Source organism: Macaca thibetana, chromosome 5, assembly GCF_024542745.1.
Source record: "Macaca thibetana thibetana isolate TM-01 chromosome 5, ASM2454274v1, whole genome shotgun sequence".
In the NCBI taxonomy this organism is placed as follows: Eukaryota; Metazoa; Chordata; class Mammalia; order Primates; family Cercopithecidae; genus Macaca; species Macaca thibetana.
In genome coordinates, this window is record NC_065582.1 from 166,375,167 (window position 1) to 166,395,871 (window position 20,705).

A 20,705-nucleotide genomic window follows, 5' to 3' on the forward strand; every position below is an offset into this window, starting at 1 on the left:
GTGTGAACCCAGGAGGCAGAGCTTGCGGTGAGCCAAGACCGTACCACAGCACTCAAGCCTGGGTGACAGAGTGAGCCTCCATCTCAATAAAATAAAATAAAATTAAAAAAAAAGAAAAGTTGGAACTCTGTTGCTAGAAAAATCCATAAGCACACATATGCACACATTTCACCTGTAATGTCAAGGAATTCAATGATTGGCTGAAATATGTATGTGAACTAATAAGTGGCCTATTAGGGTTAAGAAGCCTAGGGGAATGGAAATGTGCTCTCAAAATCTTCATAGCTCCAAGACAAAAGATACCAAGAATAGGTATGTTCAGATAAAACTATTCTAGGATTTTGACTACCCTGAGTTTAGTTCTAAACTGCTCTATGATGCTTGTTGGAACATAACCAGATTAAGGAGAGTCAGTTAATATCTGTCTCAGGTGCTAAAACGTAAGCACTTCAAAAACATCCATAGAAATATAATGAAGGGAGAAAGTGGAATTTAGATAACTTTTCACAGGGAGAGTCCTGTGAATGAACAACAAAACAATAAGAAATACTTTGAAAAGTTCCTTGAGGTGGTGTTACAGATAGAACTGTATCCCCCTCAGATTTGTATTTTGAAGCCCTAAGCCCCAAATGTGACTGTACAGTCATGCACCACATTACAATATTTTGGTCAAGCAGAGCTATACAAAAGTTGTCCAATAAGATTGCAAGGGAGCTGAAAATGTCCTATTGCCTCGAGATGTCATGACCATCATAAATGCCATAGCCCAATACATTACTCATATGTTCGTGGTGATACTGGTGTAAATAAACCTACTGTGTTGCCAGTTGTATAAAATTATAGCACAACACTTACATACAGTACATAATACTCCATAATGACAATAAGCAACTATATTATTGGTTTATGTATATACTATACTATTAATTGTGATTTTAGAGTGTACTTCTACTTATTAACAAAAAGTTAACTATAAAACAGCCTCAGGCAGGTCCTTCTGGAGAAGGCATTGTTATCCTAGGAGATGACATGTTATCCTTGCATGTTATTGCCCCTGAAGACCTTCCAGTGCGACAAGGTGTGGAGGGAGAGGACAGTAATATTGATATATTGATTATCCTGACCCTGGGCAGGCCTAGGCTAATGTATGTGTTTCTTAGTTTTTAACAAAGTTTAAAATGTTTAACAAAGTTTAAAAATGCAAAAGTAAGTAAATGAATCAATTTAAAAAATAGAAAAGAATAAGGAAAAGAATAGAGAATAAAAAATTCTTATGTAAGAATTTAAAAATTTGTACAGCTGAACAATGTTTGTGTTTCAGCTAAGTGTTATTACAAAAGAGTAAAAAAAGTTAAAATATCAAAAAGTTCATAAAGTAAAAAAGTTACAGTAATTTAACTTTATTACTGAAGAAATACATTAAAAAAATAAATTTAGTGAAGCCTAAGTGTACAGTTGTACAGTGTTTTGTGACAGAGTTTCTCTTGACACCCAGGCTGGAGTGCAGTGGTGCGATCTCTACTCACTGCAACCTCCACCTCCTGGGTTCAAGCAATTCTTCTGTCTCAGCCTCCCAAGTAGCTGGGATTACAGGTGCCCGCCACCATGCCCGGCTAATTTTTGTATTTTTTAGTAAAGATGGGGTTTCACCATGTTGGTCAGGCTGGTTCTGAACTCCTGACCTCCGGTAATCCACCCACCTCAGCCTCCCAAAGTGCTGGGATTACAGGTGTGAGCCACCCCTCCAGGCCGTGTACAGTGTTTATAAAGCCTATGTTAGTGTACAGTAATGTCCTATGCCCTCACGGTCACTCACCACTCACTCACTCACCCAGAGAAACTTCCAGTTCTGCAAGCACCATTCTTGTTAAGTGCCCTATACAGGTGTAGTATTTTAAATATTTTGCACCATATTTTTTACTGTACTTTTCTGTTTAGGTATGTTTAGATACACAAATACTTTCCATTGTGTTAGTAACAATTGCCTGCAGTATTCAGTAGAGTAACATGCTGAGCAGGTTTGCAGCCCAGGAGCAATAGGCTGTGCCATATAGCCTAGGTGTGTGGTAGGCCATACCATCTAGGTTTGTGTAAGTCCACTCTAGGATGTTCGCACAACGGCAACATTGCCTAATGACACATTTATCAGAACATATGTATGACTATATTTGGAAAGAGGGACTTTAGGGAGGTGATTAAGGCTGAGTGAGATTATAAGAGTGGGGTCCCATACTGATGGACTGCCATCCTTACAAGAAGAAAATGATGATACCAGGCAGCTCACTATCTCTTCCTATGAGCAGACAGAAGAAAACTCATTTGAAGAAACAGTGAGAAGGTGACCGTCTACAAGCCCAGAAGTGAGGCCTCATCAGAAACTCACCCTGTCAGCACCTCCATCTTGAACTTCTAGCCTCCAGAATGATGAGAAAATCAATTTCTGTTGTGTAAGCTACTCAGTCTGTGGAAGCTCATTATGGCAGCCTGAACAGATGTGTACAGGTGTAGTTACAGCCTACTGCCTTCCTCCCACTCCAAGGTACTTCTCTGCCAGGAGAAGGTTCCAGTATCAAGAAACAGTCCTTTAACTGCTGTTTGAAAAGGGAGCCTTCTGCTTGTTGCAATATTTGTATTTTACCTGAGACAACTCCGGAAAAGGTTAGATGCAGCCACCTGTGGTCTCTTTTCTATTCTCTTCCTACACATTCCTCAGTATCTCTCTCTCTCTCTCTTTTTTTTTTTTTAGACAGAATCTCATTATGTCACCCAGGCTGGAGTGCAGTGGCATAATCTCGGCTCACTGCAACCTCCACCTCCCGGGTTCCAGTGATTCTTCTGCCTCAGCCTCCCGAGTAGCTGGGACTACAGGCGTGTACCACCACACCTGGCTAATTTTCATATTTTTAGTAAAGACCGGCTCTCATCATATTGGCCAGGCTGGTTTCGAACTCCTGACCTCGTGATCTGCCCACCTCGGCCTCCCAAAGTGCTGGGATTACAGGCATGAGCCACTGCACCCAGCCCTCAGTATCTCTTTCATCACAAGGCTGAGTGAACGTTTGCCTATCATTTTGAAAGGGCACCAAGTTAGCCCTTGGGACGGGTCAGCAGGTCCCAGACTGGTCCTGCTGGGTGGTCAGGTTTCAGGCTATCCCAGCAAAACTCAAGGAACGCACTTCTGCTCTTAGGTGCAGGGAGGGCTTTGGGGGTGGGATTTGAATTTGGGATTCTATAGACACATCTCACTGGCTGTGGGGATGCCCTTCTCCCTCTGTATCTGACAAAGAGCAGACAATGGACTCAGCCATCAGCCCACTGGTCGTACATGGCTCTCATAGGCTGCGCGGGACAGGGTCGTGGGTTTGGGCGAGACAGACTCCCCACTACAGTCAACAAGGACTGCTTCCTGGTTACGAATATTTTCCTTTCTGCCTTCTAAAGCTTTCAGAGTTTGGTTTGTCTCTCTTCCAATTTTCAGGCTATCACTTTTGTCAAACATAATAGATGTGTGTATATGTGTGTGTGTATGCAGCGTGAAAAATTCAAGTAATACAAAATTGTTGTAAGCACTTTTGATTGAAATATCTCAATCTAATTCCCATATTTCTTGGACAATCCTTTGGAAACATATATAATTTTTCCCCTAAACCCCCTACCCCTGAGCAAGTAGACATAACTCTTAGCATGTTTTCTTTGAAAAAACAGTGAAAGATGTATCACCAGCCTGTCTTTCTTTTACACTGACCTTGCAGGGGCAAAAAAACAAAAACAAAACAGTAGTCTCCAGATAAGCTGTTAGAATTATTCTACTGCAGAGATTCAAGGAGATTCTAAAGCTTACAGTAATCGGGCCAAGAGGAAGGAGAGTATAGAGAGGTGTTTGACAACAAGGAAATAAAATGACCATTTTGAGGCAGGACAAGGTGGTCAGATCCATATAAGCACTGGAGCAAGGATGATCTATTTTGTAGAGGAGACAGCAGCCATGAGGAATGCCCCTGATCATCTGCTATCAACACATTGACGGCAGGAATATTGGGGTAAGGGACCATTTGTATTCACAATACGTACGTGTGTGTGTGTGTGTGTGTGTGTGTGTGTGTGTAACACACATCAAAGGCAGGGATATTGGGGTAAGGGACCACTTGTATTCACATTACGTGTGTGTGTGTGTGTGTAACACACATCAAAGGCAGGGATATTGGGGTAAGGGACCACTTGTATTCACATTACGTGTGTGTGTGTGTGTGTGACACACATCAAAGGCAGGGATATTGGGGTAAGGGACCGTTTGCATTCACAATGTGTGTGTGTGTGTGTGTAACACACATCAAAGGCAGGGATATTGGGGTAAGGGACCATTTGCATTCACAATACGTGAGTGTGTGTGTGTAACACACATCGAAGGTAGGAATATTGGGGTAAGGGACTGTTTGCATTCACAATATGTGTTTTGTGTGTGTGTGTGTGTGTGTGTGTGTGTGTGTGTGTGTGTGTGTGTGCGCGCGCGCGCGCAACAGAGAGAATGTGAAAGAGATAGAGGGAGTGGGGTGGGTAAAAGTAGGAGGTGTTTCTCTCTCCCAGGATTATAATGAACAACGAGCTGCGATCCTTTGGTAGAAGAACTGCAATGCAAGTACAAATACTTACAAAGTTTTGAGGCTTTCCAATCCCTTGAACATCTTATGCTGCACATTTTCCAAACGATTACTTGTGAGAAGTATTTCATTTACACCAGATGCTCCTTCAAATGCTCCCTCCTCAATATCTGTGATCTTATTGTTGCTAAAGTTTCTAAATAAAAATTGTGGGAACAAAGATTTTAAACAATTTCTAATAAGGAGGGAATTGAAACGTAGTTGATCATTTTCTTCTAATGATCCAAGTCTTCCAACTTTTCACTGCCCAGCACTGCCAGGGCTCTGAAAAGATTCCACTTCCCTACACCATCAAGACAAAGGGACAATAATAATAAGAGGGACTGTCTATGGTAAAATATGCCAGCGTGACTCATGTCAAACTCTCCAAAGGTCCCCAGGAGTATAAAATTCTTGAGGTCAGGTACTGGGTTACACAAACCTTTATGCCATCTATAAAATCCAACAAGAAACTTTTCAAAAAAATATCCCTGATTAAAATTGTCAAATGAATTAATGACTAAAAGAAGACAACTGGGTAGAGATAGAAGGGGTAAAATTTGTTAGTGTTTTATATATAGCATCAGAAATGTATTTGAATATGGGTTTATTCCCAGAAGAACTTCTCATGTAATAATGTGTTGAAACAACCAAATTAATTGTCAGTATTATGTATGATACTAACTACTACAATGCTTGCCAGAAGGCAAGAGTATCTAGTTGAGGTTAACTTTCTATAGGCTTTTTCTTTTTCTTTCTCACTGATCGATCACTCCAAGACCAGGAGTGTCCCCCAAACAAGGATCATTTTTATGCATATTTTAATTTCTCTGAGAGAATTGTACACAGTAGCTTCTTAATAAATATTTGTTTCATGGAAAATCATCTTATAGCTAAAAAGAAAGTGCATTTCATAACAGTGAAAAAGGAGGGCAATTAAGATATGAGAAACCATTTGCGAGGTAGCCTAATATGGATGCCAACTGTACAAGTAGTCTGTTCTGTAACTTACAGTCTATGTGACTATGGGCCAGTTACATATGTGGACACACAGCTAAAGTGAGTCAATGCTTCTTTCCTCCTGCTGATGTTTCTGCATGTGTGAGGGTGCTCCACTGGTCCCATGCTATTGACGTATGTCCTGTCTCTCCCTCACACCTCCCCAGGGGCATGGAGTAACCTACTGAGAGCTGCTGAAACTGCTGAGCTTATGAACTTATTTTAAAATATGAGTTGTGGACATGTAGTAACACAGATGAGCTATCGAGCCAGTTTACCAATCATTAATTTTGAATATCTTCTAATGAAAGTTTAATGAAGCAAAAAAGTCCAATAGTTGACATGAAAAAGAAATAACAGCATGGTTTGGGGAATAGTAAAGGAAGTTACAAAACCTTACTGAACCCATTTTAATGTGCTTAGATTGCTGGATTCCTGCTGTGGCCACATAACAGACCAGCTGTCTGAGTTAAAGTCAGATGCTTAGGCTCTGCCATAGAAAATGTGATTGACACTGTTGACACACAGAAAAGTTCTTGCAGAGATTACCCTGAATTCATGTCACAGGTCGCCATCATAGGGAAATTTCCCAGGATTTTTAATATTTTCTAATTTTCTAAGAAACTTAAGAAAATGAACACAACAAAATGCTACGGAAATTTAAAAAAAAAAAAAAAGCTAACAAGTGACTTACATTTTACGTAATTGAGGAAGTTTCTTAAAGATTCCTGTGGCTTCCAACACGGTGAATTCATTATTATTGAGACGCCTGAAGAAAAAGGAAGGAATAGAGAAGTTTTATTACTAATAGTTAGGAAAGCATTAAATTTGATTTCTCAAAATGAATTCTAACATTATTGAATGACACCAGGAAAATAAAAGGAAATACATATATCACAGAAGATTTGTGGAACATACTGATGTTTTTTCTCATTTTATTCAAATTTTAATCAAAATAAAATGTTAGGAAGTTTTTTTTTTACACAGTAAAACAAGAAAAAATCAAAGATCAAAACCAGCTCTCAGCAATCTCTAGAACAAATTTTCTCCAATTTTTTCCACTATCGTCCCCACTAAAAAGGATTTTTAGACTGTTTTTTCCCTAATTGTTTTCTTCACAATTGGAACAAAAATTACAGCTTTATTAGAATGCGTGTGCCCTTTTAAAGTGTACAATTCAGTGGTTTTTAGTATATTCACAAAATTGTGCAACCATCTTTGCTATCTAATTCCAGAACATCTTCATTACCCCCAGAAAGAAACCCCATACTTCTTACCAGTCACTCTCGGTGGCTATTCCCCTACAGCCCTTGGCAACCACCAGGTTACTTTTTGTTTTTATTAATTTTCCTATTCTGGGCATTTTGTATAAATGGAATCATGTAAGATGTAGCCTTTTCTGTCTGGCTTCTTTTGCTTTATATAATGTCTTGTTCCTGTTGTAGCATATGGCAGTGCTTCATTATTTTTTAAGACTCAATGATATTTCATTACACAGGCATGACACATTTGTTTATCCATTTATCAGTTAGGAGGCATTTGTGTTGCCTCCATTCTTTGACAGCTATAAATAATGCTGCTATGAACGTGGTGTGCATGTTTCTGCCTGGATATATGTTGTCATTTTTTCGACATATACATAGGAGTGGCATTGCTGGATCACATGGTAAATCTGTGATTAACTCTTTGAGAAATAGCAAAAAAGATTTCCATAGAAGCTTTACATTCAGACCAGCGATGTATAAAGGTTTCAATTTCTTCTACTATGTTGCTCTCCCTTTTTATTTTTTTAGCCATTCCAGTGGGTCTAAAATGGTATCTCATTGTGGTTTTGATTGGAATTTCCCTAATAACTAATGATATTGAGCAGTTTTTCATGTGTTTATTGGACATGTGTTTATATGTTCTTTGGAGAAAGGTCAATATGAATAATTTAACCACTCATTAGCTGAGTAAAATACCTTTTAATCTAAATTATAAGAGCTCTTCATACATTGTGAATGTGTCTTATTAGATACATGATTTGCAAATACTTTCTTCTCAGTACTGATTTTATTGTATAATTTAAAAAATTACAAATCTCTTACATTACACACATTTGCTGAAGTCTAAATTGGAGGCTAGTTTCCACTATAATTCTTCCATGACAAACAAACTTATTTAAAGTGCTAGGCCAGGGGCAGTGTCTCATGCCTATAACCCTGGCTCTTTGGGAGGCAGAGGCAAGAGGATTGCTTGTGCTCAGAAGTTTAAGACCAGCCTGGGCAATAGGGCAACATCCCATCTCTACAAAAAATACAAAAATCAGCTGGGTGTGGCGGTGCATGCCTGAGGTCCCAGCTTCTTGGGGGGATGGGGAAGGGGGACTGAGGTAGGAGGATCCCTTGCACCCAGGAGGCCAAGGCTACAGGGAGCTGTGATGGTGACACTGCACTCCTGCCTGGGCAAGAGACTGAGACCCTCTCTCAAAAAAAAAAAAAAAAAAAAAAAAAAAAAAAAAAAAAGTGCTATTGTGCTGGAAGATATCACTTGTTTGTAGTATTATAGGTAATAAGCATAAATCCCTATATAACTATAAAAAATAAAGTTCAGGGCCTTGGTTGCAAAAAAATCACTATAACTACAAGATAGTTGGTTTCTGTCAAGTCTTTGAAAGGCATTACTTTATTTTTAGTTATTCAAATTGCTAAAAATTAATTAAGTACTGGCATGAGTACAGGCACAGTGGGAGATAAACAATAACACACAATCCCTGTCATCAAGGAGCTATAATCTAGTTAAAGACAGAAGGATTATATACAAACAAATAGACAACGAACTTTGCAAAGCAGTAAATGACAAATACCAGATGTTGCTATCCATAAACATGGCTAAGATGTTGAGAGAATGATGAGGTTTCGTTAGTTTTTTTCTTGAATTGTTAGAACACTAACGTTAGAGGTCGTCTTTTTATAAATAAAGTCAGTAAAGGCAAACCATGCATGCGCGTAGAATCTGTGAGTGCTCCAACCAACATTCTAGTACTTAGTATGTGCAAGAACCTGTGTTAAGGCTGTTAAGTGTAAATGCCATCATATTCTGCCTTTTCAGCTTTTCTTGCGTTGTTCAGAAAAAGCTATCCTTTCTACTTTAATACCTGATGATCACTGAATCCTTCCACCCGTAAGTCAATGAAGTAGTAAATTAGGTAAGATGGACTCCTTGAATCTATCGCTTACAGAAATTGAAAATTGAGGCTCTCAAACTACTTTATTTAGTTGCTATAAGGATTAAATACGTTAAAAAAACTAAGTACATAGAAAATAGTTTGGGAATAAATAATACCCAATAAATAAGCATCAAATAAACACCACTGTTATTAGTAAGAAGTGCTTACTGCATTTTGAGAGATAAATTAGTTCTGTACTTAATCGTATGGTTGGCTAGAAAGATGAACGAAGGTAGCCTCTAATATATTCTTGTACTAAGAAGAGTTATGCCAATGTAATGCCTATTAATTAAAATTAACACAATTATTAATAATAAAAATGGCAAGACAAACATTCCTATGCTTCAATGCTTTCATTCCCTCCTTCCCAACCAGAATTTTGTTGGCGGATGAACTTACAACTCTGCAGTGTACTGGGGAATGTGCTCTGGGATTTTGTTGAGTTTTTGATTAGAGCAATCTACTGTGGTTCCTTCACAGCGACACTTTTCAGGGCAAGCCAAATCCGCAAAGCAGTCTCCACTTAATTTTGATCGATAATCTTCTGTACCTATTGAGAATTCAAACCAAGAAAAAGATACTGAGTCTAAAGGTTAGAATTTTTATTAGTTTGTAGGAAGAAAAAAGTAAGATAACTATAGATTATGTAGCAGGGAGACAACTTGGGGTATTTTGGTCAATGGATGTCAGGAGAAAGGTTAAAAGAAAGGCTTGGAATTTTCTGGAAAAAAGAGTGACCAGATTCACATGACAGGAAAACATTAATAAAGTTGAGCTTTTCACAGCTGTACTTTCTGCTGATCCAATTCTGAGCCATTCTAGCCTATTTCACAGCTAGTCACACAATGGATATTCATTATTAAAAAGTTTATTTTTTTTCTCTGAGTCAAGAATTGAAAATATATCCAGTAATAAACATGATCCTATATATCATTGTAAATTAGGGCTTTCAAGGCAAATAGATATACTCAGGCTTTTAAATTTTCTATGGACTTTTTACTATTCTCTCCCTCTCACATAATCTCAGAGATGCCTAAAAAGCCCTCTTTTTTTTCATTTTGATTTTGTAGAAAGAGACAGGTAAATCCTGATTTAAGCCTCAGCAGCTTGCCATGCTGTAGAAAGCTGCGTGACGTTCCATGGTGCTTGACGGAACCATGTTTTACTCATACCTCGCAACCACATGGTTAGATCAAGCACAACAGAAAATCTCGCTACATTGTCACTACACCAACCACTAGGCCAAAGGTAAGACCAAGAGGAAAATGGAGGGAAGGAAGAGAAAAGCTACAGGTGTTCTGGAAATGTAATACTGTTTACATGACATGCATTCTTCCCGCAGAATGTTTATGACCATAGTAAGAGTATTACTACCGAAGATTTCCTGGAAACACAAAGAAGGGACTATACGGAAAAGGTGCCTCCACCGTTCCTCAGAACTGCAGAATGGAAACAACAGCTTTCAGGAACAACATCCAGGAAGAAGTTGAAGGTGAGCTATAAGGACAACAGAGAAGCTCAAAGGATCTGCGGTTTCTTCTTGAAAAAAAAGGTGCCAAAGACCAAGACTAGAAGAAGGTACATCAGGATTGAAAAGGGAGGGTATTATGTTTCAGATCAGACACTTTTACTTACAGCCAAAATGGTGAATTCCTGCAAAAGTAAAGATCACCAAGAAGGAAAGAAAGAGGAATCCCAATTAAGATTAATATACATATTTATAAAACTAAGCTCTCTTCCTTCTTTCTTTATTATGGTAATTATTGAAAAAATAGCATGATGTGATGGGAATTGTCATGCGTTGTAAAATTTTTTAAATAATATTTTGAAGCACGGTGGTCTCACAAGAAAACCAATGTAATAAAAGATGCATAGTGCAAATTAAGTTCTCGATTCCTTTAAAAGATGAACTCTCTGCAAGACAGATTTTCTTTTATCACTGTAATATGTAGAGTGTCATATAAAATGGTAGTAGGGAGGTCCACACGTAAAAGTGAATGAAAAACTAATCATGGAGATCCTCAAGGACAATCATTAGAACATTTGGATTAATCCTTATGTTGTGATGTATACTTTTTAATGAACTTTTCAACTTATAAATAATGTTTCTTAGTGGAAATGGAATCAGAATCTCATAAGAAGTTTGTGATGGTGAATATCACGGTTTCATTACATTTGGCAGTTAATGCCACAGTATTTATTGAGGATCTGGTGCCTTATGATTTAAGCTTCACTCCAAAATGAAGTAAGAGTGCACAAAGTCTAAATGACAGGTACACTGGGTATCTTGCAATTCAAATAATCTGCATTCAGTGGAACAGTAATAATGCTTATTTTATGGTGGCTTTTTAGGTGGACTCAAATTTTAATTAAAATTTTTGGAAAAAAGGGAAGGAGGCCCAAATGATCCTTTTGAGGCCTGGCTTCTGCAATTATTATGTTTAAATAATGTAAATTAAATTATCAAAACTTGAAAGTTAAGACATGATATTTGATATAAAAGATAATTTCCAAATCCAAATTTGGCTGCTGTCAGTAACAGGGAAGAACTGTATCAGAATACGTGAAAATAACCTCACTTTTGTTCTTTATTTAGTGAATTGGAAATATTAAACTCATCAATTATTAATTAAGTGTATTTAAATTAAATAGTTTAAATAATTTGGTACCTATTACTGCCATAATTTTAGGATTTAAATCATATTAATGTTCTATTCAATAGGTCATCTGGTATTTAGAATATGGCTTTTTTTGGTTAAATAATAGCTATCAGATTATTTTCCACTTAATTGGGTAAAGTAATTAATATTAAACATTATCAATGAAGGCCAATCAACTGTTCTTTTCAACATGTTACTTGTTATGCAGCCAGTATAATACATACAATGCTACTGATCATTCAAGCTCAAAATAAGTCATATAACCAAATCTACTAAATCCATAAAATTATCCAAATTGTATTTCAATAATGGCAAGCAACAAATATCTCCTTAAAATAGAGACTAAACCCAGAGTTATTCTTTAGAAAATACGGAAAGGTAGACTAACACTGTACACTAACGCTGTAGAAATATCTTTTAATCTGTAGCTCTTAAAATATTTTATAGTCGAGAATATACCCAAGAGATGGTGAATGTGGCCAATCAATACTTAACATAATGGTTTAAAACAAACAAGTCAAGAGGCATTTTACACAATTGGCAGGCAAGGAAAAATAAGTAAAGAAACGTATTTTAAAGAGCTAGTTCTAGAATCATCAGTCTTGATAGTGTTAAGATTGAAGTGGTAAAACATTGCGATTACTTTTCTTAGACACATTCTATCCATCTGCCTAATTACTCAAGGCATTTTGAGACCATGAACTTCTGATGCTTTCACATCAGACATCAATGTTCTTTTTACAGACTTATATTGTAATTCCGGATATAGAAGAATGGAAAGTCATAAACAAATAAGAAACAACTGCATATAAATCAGCAGGAAGCTGCTGTTTTTCTACAAACAGTGAAGCAAAAGTAAAGCAATAAGAACAGTTTTTAAATATAAGAATCTATAAAAAAGTAAGTCTCATGGTAGAAAATGAAATTCTGTGTGTCTGTAACTGATTTCATGTAGAACAAGCTCTTTGACGTCGGAAAGATCTCTGTCTTTAAAACCAGCTCAATTAGCTATATTTTAAAAACAGGTTGGAAGATCAGATATACAATGTATGGAGAGAAAATGATTTAAGTAGAAAGCCATAGCTTCAAACATTTTAGCTACTGTGAGAAATTTTAGATAATGCGCCAAAGTAAAAGAGAGAGAAGAAAAGGTGGAGTTTAATAATATAGATGTTTAACATCAGAAGCTCATGCAAAGGTCAGGTTTTCAGGAAACAGCTACAAGTGATATATGCATCAGTCAATCTATCTATAGAGTATCCACTGTACTTTCAGAAGCATGCATATCAGTTTTAGAAGCTATATTTTATAAGGTGAGGAAAGGGTGTCTGTAGTTAGTCCTACTACCGAGCAAAACCTACCTGGAATGAAATACTGTTCTTTAGCTAAATAAAAAAAGAGAAAAAAAAAATAGAAGATGCACCTGAATGTCAGCAAGCAGAGATATGAGTTATATTAGATTAAGAATGGACTAAAGTTACTACAATTAAGTGAAAAATGTATATTCACAGCTGTGACTGACATATAATAATGTACAGTGAGTAGTAAATGCATCTATAATTATGGACAATAACCAGCTGGGTCCTTATATTAGCTTTTTAGTATGAAATTAACTGCCGAATGTGAAATACCCCTGGAATAGTTAGGTAGCATACTACCAAACAGACATATAATGTATTCTATTAAAAAAAAGGAAAATATTATATCAAAGCAAATAGTAAATTTGAATGATGGAAACCTTCCATTTAATATCAATACAATGTATTCATATTTAGCTTTTTACAAATAAATGCAATATTCCCAAAATATTTTATAAAAATAGCTTTTGGAAAAAATGCATCCTCACAGTTGTATGCAAAATAAGAGAATGCAAACTGAGGAATTGCATTCAGAGTAAGAAGCAAGGGATCTGTAGTCCCTCCCGGTGCCCCTGGACTTCTGAGCCCAAACAAATCATGTAACCAAGTCTCAATTCACTTTCTGAAGAAACGAAAATACAGTTAATTACTTGAGGTTGGTCAAGACAACAAACATGAGACTTAACATACTTCAAAGGTATTCTCAGTTGGCTAAAAGGCTCTTGTTAAATTTGAATTTTGGAAAGGTACTATGAAGTATGTAGGCTTCTTTTTAACTTGGTCAATAGCCTACTTCTGCTCTCCGTGGTATTAAAATGTTACACATAGAAGTATTATTTGAACTGTGTCTACAGTTCTCTTTATTTTGCTATTCATGGGCAGAAGAAAAAGAAATATGGTTCTACAGTGTTCACTAATCAGCCGAAGGCCAGCTGCTTTTGTTAGGTCTCATGTAACCATTGTTGTTGGTCACAGGGGAAATTAACACGTGAAGAAATTACCTGAACAACGGAATTTCTTGCTTTTGATCTGTCCAATTCTTTTGTTTGCCAGGCGGCGGGGGCTGGTGCAACGGGCACCACTGGTCTCAATTGGGTTGGTATGGAGATAATCCGCTAGCCACTTGAGATGGCAATCACAAATAAACGGGTTCTGGGCCAAATGCCTTTGGAAACACATACAGAACAGTTTTATAGATGACTCGCAAGGGACTCAACTCTTACTTTCAGAGTGGAAACAATGTCATCAAATGTGATCCAAATCACTTATACATACATAGTTTGAATGGCCCGAAGAGGTGAAAAGGTCCCCTTGGCGATGGTCTGAAGCTTGTTGTCATATAGGGAGAGAAGGTTCAAGTTGTGGAGATCCTGAAAAGCATCTACCCGAAGGCAGTTTATCTTGTTGGCATTCAATAATCTGTTTGATTAAATAGTTGTAGAATTAAAGTGTAGCATCTCACTAACTCACCTGCAAGATTTTGTGCTTTTTAAGAGAATCCAGCCGTGAAATATATTTCTTTAACCTCAACACTAACATTTTAACTTTAATAATTTAGGAATTAGAGGTTGGAGATGTGGGGTTTTACCATATAAAGCAAAAGTCATGTGATCAAATGAACCTAAATCTAGTGGTACTTATACAGGTATTCACTACAAATTATTAATCATTTCCTCTGGAAGATGTAAGGGTGGAATAGTACACAAAAATGGGTGAGACCCATCCTCCACTGGCAAGGACACCATAAAAATGTCCTAAGACACCATTAATCCCTCAAAACACTCTGTGGAAAAGTAGTTCAGGCTATTCTCAAAACAGTCGCTAGTGTGGTCCTTCTAAACATAGAAGAGATCACGTCACCCCTATCTCAGAACCACGTGACAGCTCCCAACTGGCTCTGACAGAAGCCTAAGTCGTCACAACAGCCTGACCAGTAGTCCACTCTTCAGAACTCTGCAATCTTCCCAGTTCTCTCCTCCTGGCTGTTACAGCTCCAATCACTAATCTCCTTGCTCTTTTTTAAACACACCAGGCTCTGCTATTCTCTGTCTGAAATGTTCATCTCCCAGATGTCAAGCCTGCTCTAATATTGCCTTCTCAATCTGGCCTCCCGGACCCCTCTCCTTAATACATGCAGGCTGTCTTTGACACCTTCCCAATGCCTAGCACTCTCAATTCCTTTTACTTTGATCTACTTTTTCTATTTTCTAAAGTATATATATATATTTTTTTCTGCTATATGCAACTTATGTTACTGCTGACTGTCATCTATATGCCTCCCTACCCCACAGTAAATCATCCATATGTCTCTTTCATTTCCCCTCCTTTCCCAGCTGCCCAGCACATACTGGGAGCTCAATAAATATTGGTTGTTGAGTGAATACTTTACAACCCTCTTGGAGAGTCACATGATGCATTAGTATAGGCTGTAGTCTTATATTATAAATACCTGTTTAACTTTTTAACACAATTCCCCACAAACTCCTTTTTTCCCCCTATATACTATATCAATATTCTGTGCAACTGTGGTTTATGGATTATACTTTGGCAAACATCATTCTTGTGGATGTGACTGTGTGTGAGCTTAGGTTTATTCTTCAGCATGTACTCTGCTCTCTACTTTCCTCAACCACCTTCTGAACTCAACTTCCACCCAACAAAGTACTCCTCCCTCTGGGTTCCGCAGAATGTCATTCCATGCTATGCAGTCTTGTCACCTGTTTTATGCAGACCTGCTTATTTGGCCAATGACAGTTTCTCCCTCTTCAGGAAGGACAATTTTAAAAAATAATATTCTTTTTCTCCATCCCCAACAGGCACCACTGGTCTCAATAGGGTTGGTATGGAGATAATCTGCTGGCCACTTGAGATAGCAGTCACAAATAAAGGGGTTCTGGGTCAAATGCCTTTGGAAATACAGTACAGTTTTATAGATGACTTGTAATGGACTCAACTCTTGCATTCACAGTGGAAACAATGTCATCAAATGTGATCCAAATAACTTACACATACATAGTGTGAATGGCCCCGGAGAGGTGAAACGATCCCATTGGCGATGGTCTGAAGCATGTTATTATATAAGGAGAGAAAGAATATTTTTCTCCATGGGGATGGAGAAAATTTTTTTAAATTCTTGCCTTTTAAGAGGGAGAAACTGTAGACAATACTGGATACAGCATCAAGCTATATCTAGCTATATTTAGTTCACTGCTTTGATACTTAGAACTTCTAACAAATATGTAACAGCTCAAAAAATATGTGTCATGTGGTTTGGCTATGCCTCGTTATCTAACATACTAAAAATATTTTCTCCTTTGACAATAAAACGATCTCTGTGTTAACATGGGGTATTTCCGTTTCACTTGATTTTTTAAAGGTGCTACATCAGCAACATGCAAAGTGATGACTTTCTCACGGTGATTCAATTGGCTGTGCTCTTTGATTCCCCGTCAGGAGCTGAAGTTTTCATCTTCCCTCTGGTATATGTAATACTTTCTTAAAAGCCTTCAAGAAATGGTGGGTGACAGGGGCTGCTTAACTCCATACCTCTCCTCCCTGGGAGGAGAGTAATGCTGACCTGTTCTTTAATTAATAATCTAATTGAATAAAGCAGTTAGAGAGCAAACAAGGACAATGAAATTGTGTGGAGCCTGAAGAAACTGAAAGATGTCATGTTGCATCATCTTGCATCTATGCAGTTTGTACTTACTTTAACTCAGTGTGGCCCAAAGAACAGTAAATAAATATTAAACAATAATCTGTTTTGTTTCTTTTATTTCCCTGACTCTTCTCTCTAATATCTGACCAACCAAAACTAAGACACTTAACTTTACCAGGTTCTCAGTCAGCTGTAAAGAGATAATCATGTCATTCTTTCGCTCTGGCAGGCTTAAGAATGAGCCTTAGTGTAGAAATGAAACTTTATAAAGATGGCTTTAGAAGGTTTATCTATATAGATCTCCATATTTTATTAGCATGTGTGTTACGTCAGCCACCAATAAGTGTGCATGGAAAGAAAAAGAAGGTGACATTTTATGTATTGGTAGTAGATAGGTCAGTGATAGTAAGAGTGACTGTGAATAACTGGCACAGAGAGTAATTCTAGGGAAATGTGGAAGAATGGCAGAGAGGTGAGTCACAAGTAGGCAATACTTGGTTACAGCATCAAGCGATATCTACAATGCGTACAGACATCTGGACTGTGAATAGCATAATTTTATCAAATTAGTAACAATATTTAATAATGGAAATGCGAAGCTTAGAAAAATTTGAAACCCAAATAAAGTCATTAAGTAACGAAATCAGTATTTGTCATAACTCATTGGTCTATTGTAAAATAAATTTACTGGTTATGTAGCACTGAGAAAATAAAGAGAGAATTGGGGCAGGGGTGAACAGAAAGGAGAGCACTACACATAATAAGGTTCATTATTGTTTTGTTAACATTTTGTTTCATTTGTTTGTATGTGTGCATGCTGGGATGGAATGTAAAATACATTTCTGCATAATGGTGAAAAAGTTTAAGACATGGATAATAGGATGTAATTAAGAATATAAGTTTATCAATTCAGGAAATATATATATAATATATGTTATATATAAGTATATAATACATATTACATATAATATATATAATATATATGCGCATATATATATGAAGACTGTGGGATTAGGAATAAATAGTTACCAAATAAATGCCAAGAAATAAATATACTCCAGAGGGAAAATAACACTGTATACATAAGAATTTTAAGGGAGATTTACTAAGAAAAAAAATACAACACAATTATCTTTGTATCTAAAGCATCTAGGCCAGTGTGTGCTCCAAATGAGGTCCTCTGTTTGATGATACAAATAGAATTTGATGATTACCAAGTTTTAATATTTGCATATTTTTTCCAACTTTACTTTTCATATGGGCATGCATTAAAACACATGGTGTTAAATCTGCTTTTTGCAAATATGTATGGTAAATGCTTCTTTTGAGACAAATGAGCAGTATCTATTGTCTAATCAGAGTGGTCTTTTATTTACAGGTAATTCTCTCTCTAAAGGTTAGTCTGAAGACTACCATGTGTTACAGCTCACTGCACACCATCTGTGTTTGAGGAAGTTATTGCAGTACTGTGGCTCCTGCAGATTCTTTGGACAAAGGTTGTTGAGTATATCACCATATCTTTCTCGGTTCCAACTACTGGGTAAGTTAAAACAGAGGTGTTTCACAAGGACAGGGATTGTAGAAGCTTTAAATGATAGAGCAGCCAGAATGCATACATTCATGATAGTGTAGAGAAAATGGTTTGGGGACTACTCCAAAAAGTAGTGTCTTCAAGTAAATAATCAAGAATGTTAGCTTGACTAGACTAATCTTTTCTATTTTGTTAAACTGTATCATTTTGAGTCAAATTTTTCCAAAGCCTCCATAAAAATATGAGATAACAAACCGGCTAATATATATTACTAGGCTCGAGAGATGGAAAACAATCAAATACTTACAGGAGCTGTAAGGAAAACAGTCCTTCAAATAAACTCTTGGGGAGTTCTGTGATTTTATTTCCATAGAGGACACTGAAAAAAATGTTTTAAATGAAAAAAATTAGACACCGAACCTGCATAACAAATTCATCTAATACATATTTACTCAGGCATAGAGGAAGTTAGTAGGCAATCAATACATCATAAAAGTTACAGCTGAATAAACAAACTTCATTTACAAATGTCTTTTGCCTGATTGCAGATCAGATATATGCTTACTGTAGGACATTTGGAAAACAAAAAAATAAAGAACATTATATATATATACACATAATTTCCACTTGCATTGCCTTTTCATAGAAATGTTTCCTTTTAAGTTGTTTTTCTACTCACACACATACACAGTTCATATGTAATGAGAGCATACCATATATAACGAAGAATGCTAAGTGTAGAATCAAGAATAGAAGAGTACGTAGTGACATAAAAGTCCTCATGATACATACAACATTAAGTAAAAAAGAAGCATGTTAAAGTATTATGTTAATTTTGTTTTAAAAATATATACATATATGCACAAAATAAAAGGGAAACATATTTAGATGGCAGATGATTTGCCATCCAGAGGTGATTTGAATTTACATCTACATATTTTTGTGTATTTTAATATATCTCTAAAATAAGTACATATTATTTTCAAAGATCAGAGAGATATTCTTTTGGGAAATAAACAAATGGTTGCCATAACATATAAAGAAAAAGCTGAAATGAGAATCTAAATAATTGATATGTTTGGCAGCAGTATGTAATCTCTTTTTGAAAAGGAAGAAAATAATAATACAAGAGAAATGAGTATGTGAGAGAAAAGCTGTTCCTTTTTCAAAATGTCACAGAGAGGTAAGGTATATTATAAAATGTGAAGAAAATCCTCAAAGGAATAAATAAAGCTGGGTGCTATTATAGTGTAAAGAGATATTCCATTCGTCTCTTTAGATTCCATGATATAACTATAAAACAGAACATGAAATTTTGTTTGTAGAAAACGTAGATTTCTTTAGAAAAGTAAATCAATTAGAAAATAAACCATTTTAAAAATCAAAGAACAAAAGAGAGGATTCTATATTGTCCAGAACGAGCCAGAAAGGGAATCAGAAAAGGTAAAGCATGAATAGATATATATTTTGAGGTCAAGATTAACAGAAGAGAGGGCATTAGGAAACACAAATGAGTAGATTAAGATGGCACCAATTTGGGATGTTCAATTCAATATCATTTAATTCATTCACTCAGCAATAGAGATTGTGCACTTATTACATGCCAGTAACGTAGCCAGATTCTAAGTTTGGTGCTCAATTCAATAGTCATTTTTGAATGTCCATCATCTGCCCATGTCTCAGACACTGATATGACTGAGATAAAGAAGATATGGCTTCAAAGGGAAATCCAAAAGAGTAATTTTGAATAGTCGAAGAGTCTGATATTGTGAATCCACTGCAATTTAGAAAGGAACAAAGATGTGTATAAATTGTGGAGAACCTGCATGAGGATCAAGGGGTGGACAATTTAGTAGGTTGTTCACTTGAGACTTTTGCTTTGAAGGTTGGCCCAAATAGCAAGAAAGGAGAACAAGCTAGGAGATGCGTCGTATCTATGTCGTGGAATTATTTTTTCCAATAAATCATTGTTTTCCTTAAGACCATGTTAAAAAGTAACAGATGCTATTGTAATGAGACAAAGTGGGTAAACAGCAAAAAAGGAGAAAATTACACTAGGATGCAGGAAATGTATCCGTATAGGTATTATTGCTGTATGGAGTATTAACCATAAGAATAATAAAGAAATACTCAATGTGATGGGAATGACATTTCTCCAAAAAGGTTTAGCAGGACTAGGGCTGGGTACAGCATTTTACATAGCAATGAGATCAAAGTGACAGCAAGGAAAATAAGTTAAAATATAAAAAATCCAAAGACCAGGATAGAGAAATTGGATGACAGCCCAGGAAATAGGGCCAAAATCTATAAAAATGAGGGAAAGAAATATCATCACATAAAGATATAAACTAAGAGAAGGCCAGTGAGAATTTGTCCTACACTGTTAGAGGAAAAGAAATGTTTTAAAGAAATTGAAAGACAAAAGTGGAATCAGCTGAAAAGAAAATCAATACATGAGGGATGTGGATAATATCACCCAAATACCAAGAATGACTAATTGAGTATCTTCTCTACAGTTTATACACGACTTATGTTCAGCATACCACATAGACAGTATATGCATATGTACTATTATATGTGTACAACACACAAATACTCTGATAGAGATTTTTTTTGACTAGTCTTTTGGAAAAATAGGGAAATTTTAAGGCAGT

The 20,705-nt window shown here is 36.4% G+C and overlaps 1 protein-coding gene across 2 annotated transcripts in view; it reads right to left on the reverse strand.

Annotated features, from left to right (window-relative positions):
* SLIT2 (slit guidance ligand 2) overlaps nt 1-20,705 on the reverse strand; it is a 370,099-nt gene that overhangs the window by 82,578 nt on the left and 266,816 nt on the right. Inside the window, exons 12-18 of one of the 2 annotated variants that reach the window (XM_050791111.1) lie at nt 18,359-18,430; nt 14,138-14,281; nt 13,864-14,027; nt 12,866-12,889; nt 9,244-9,394; nt 6,331-6,405; nt 4,651-4,794 (exon numbers count right to left, since the gene is read on the reverse strand). In XM_050791111.1, the coding sequence (XP_050647068.1) occupies nt 4,651-4,794; nt 6,331-6,405; nt 9,244-9,394; nt 12,866-12,889; nt 13,864-14,027; nt 14,138-14,281; nt 18,359-18,430 (774 nt within the window). The remainder of the gene's footprint in view (nt 1-4,650; nt 4,795-6,330; nt 6,406-9,243; nt 9,395-12,865; nt 12,890-13,863; nt 14,028-14,137; nt 14,282-18,358; nt 18,431-20,705) is intronic. The other variant, XM_050791112.1, reaches the window with a different exon arrangement.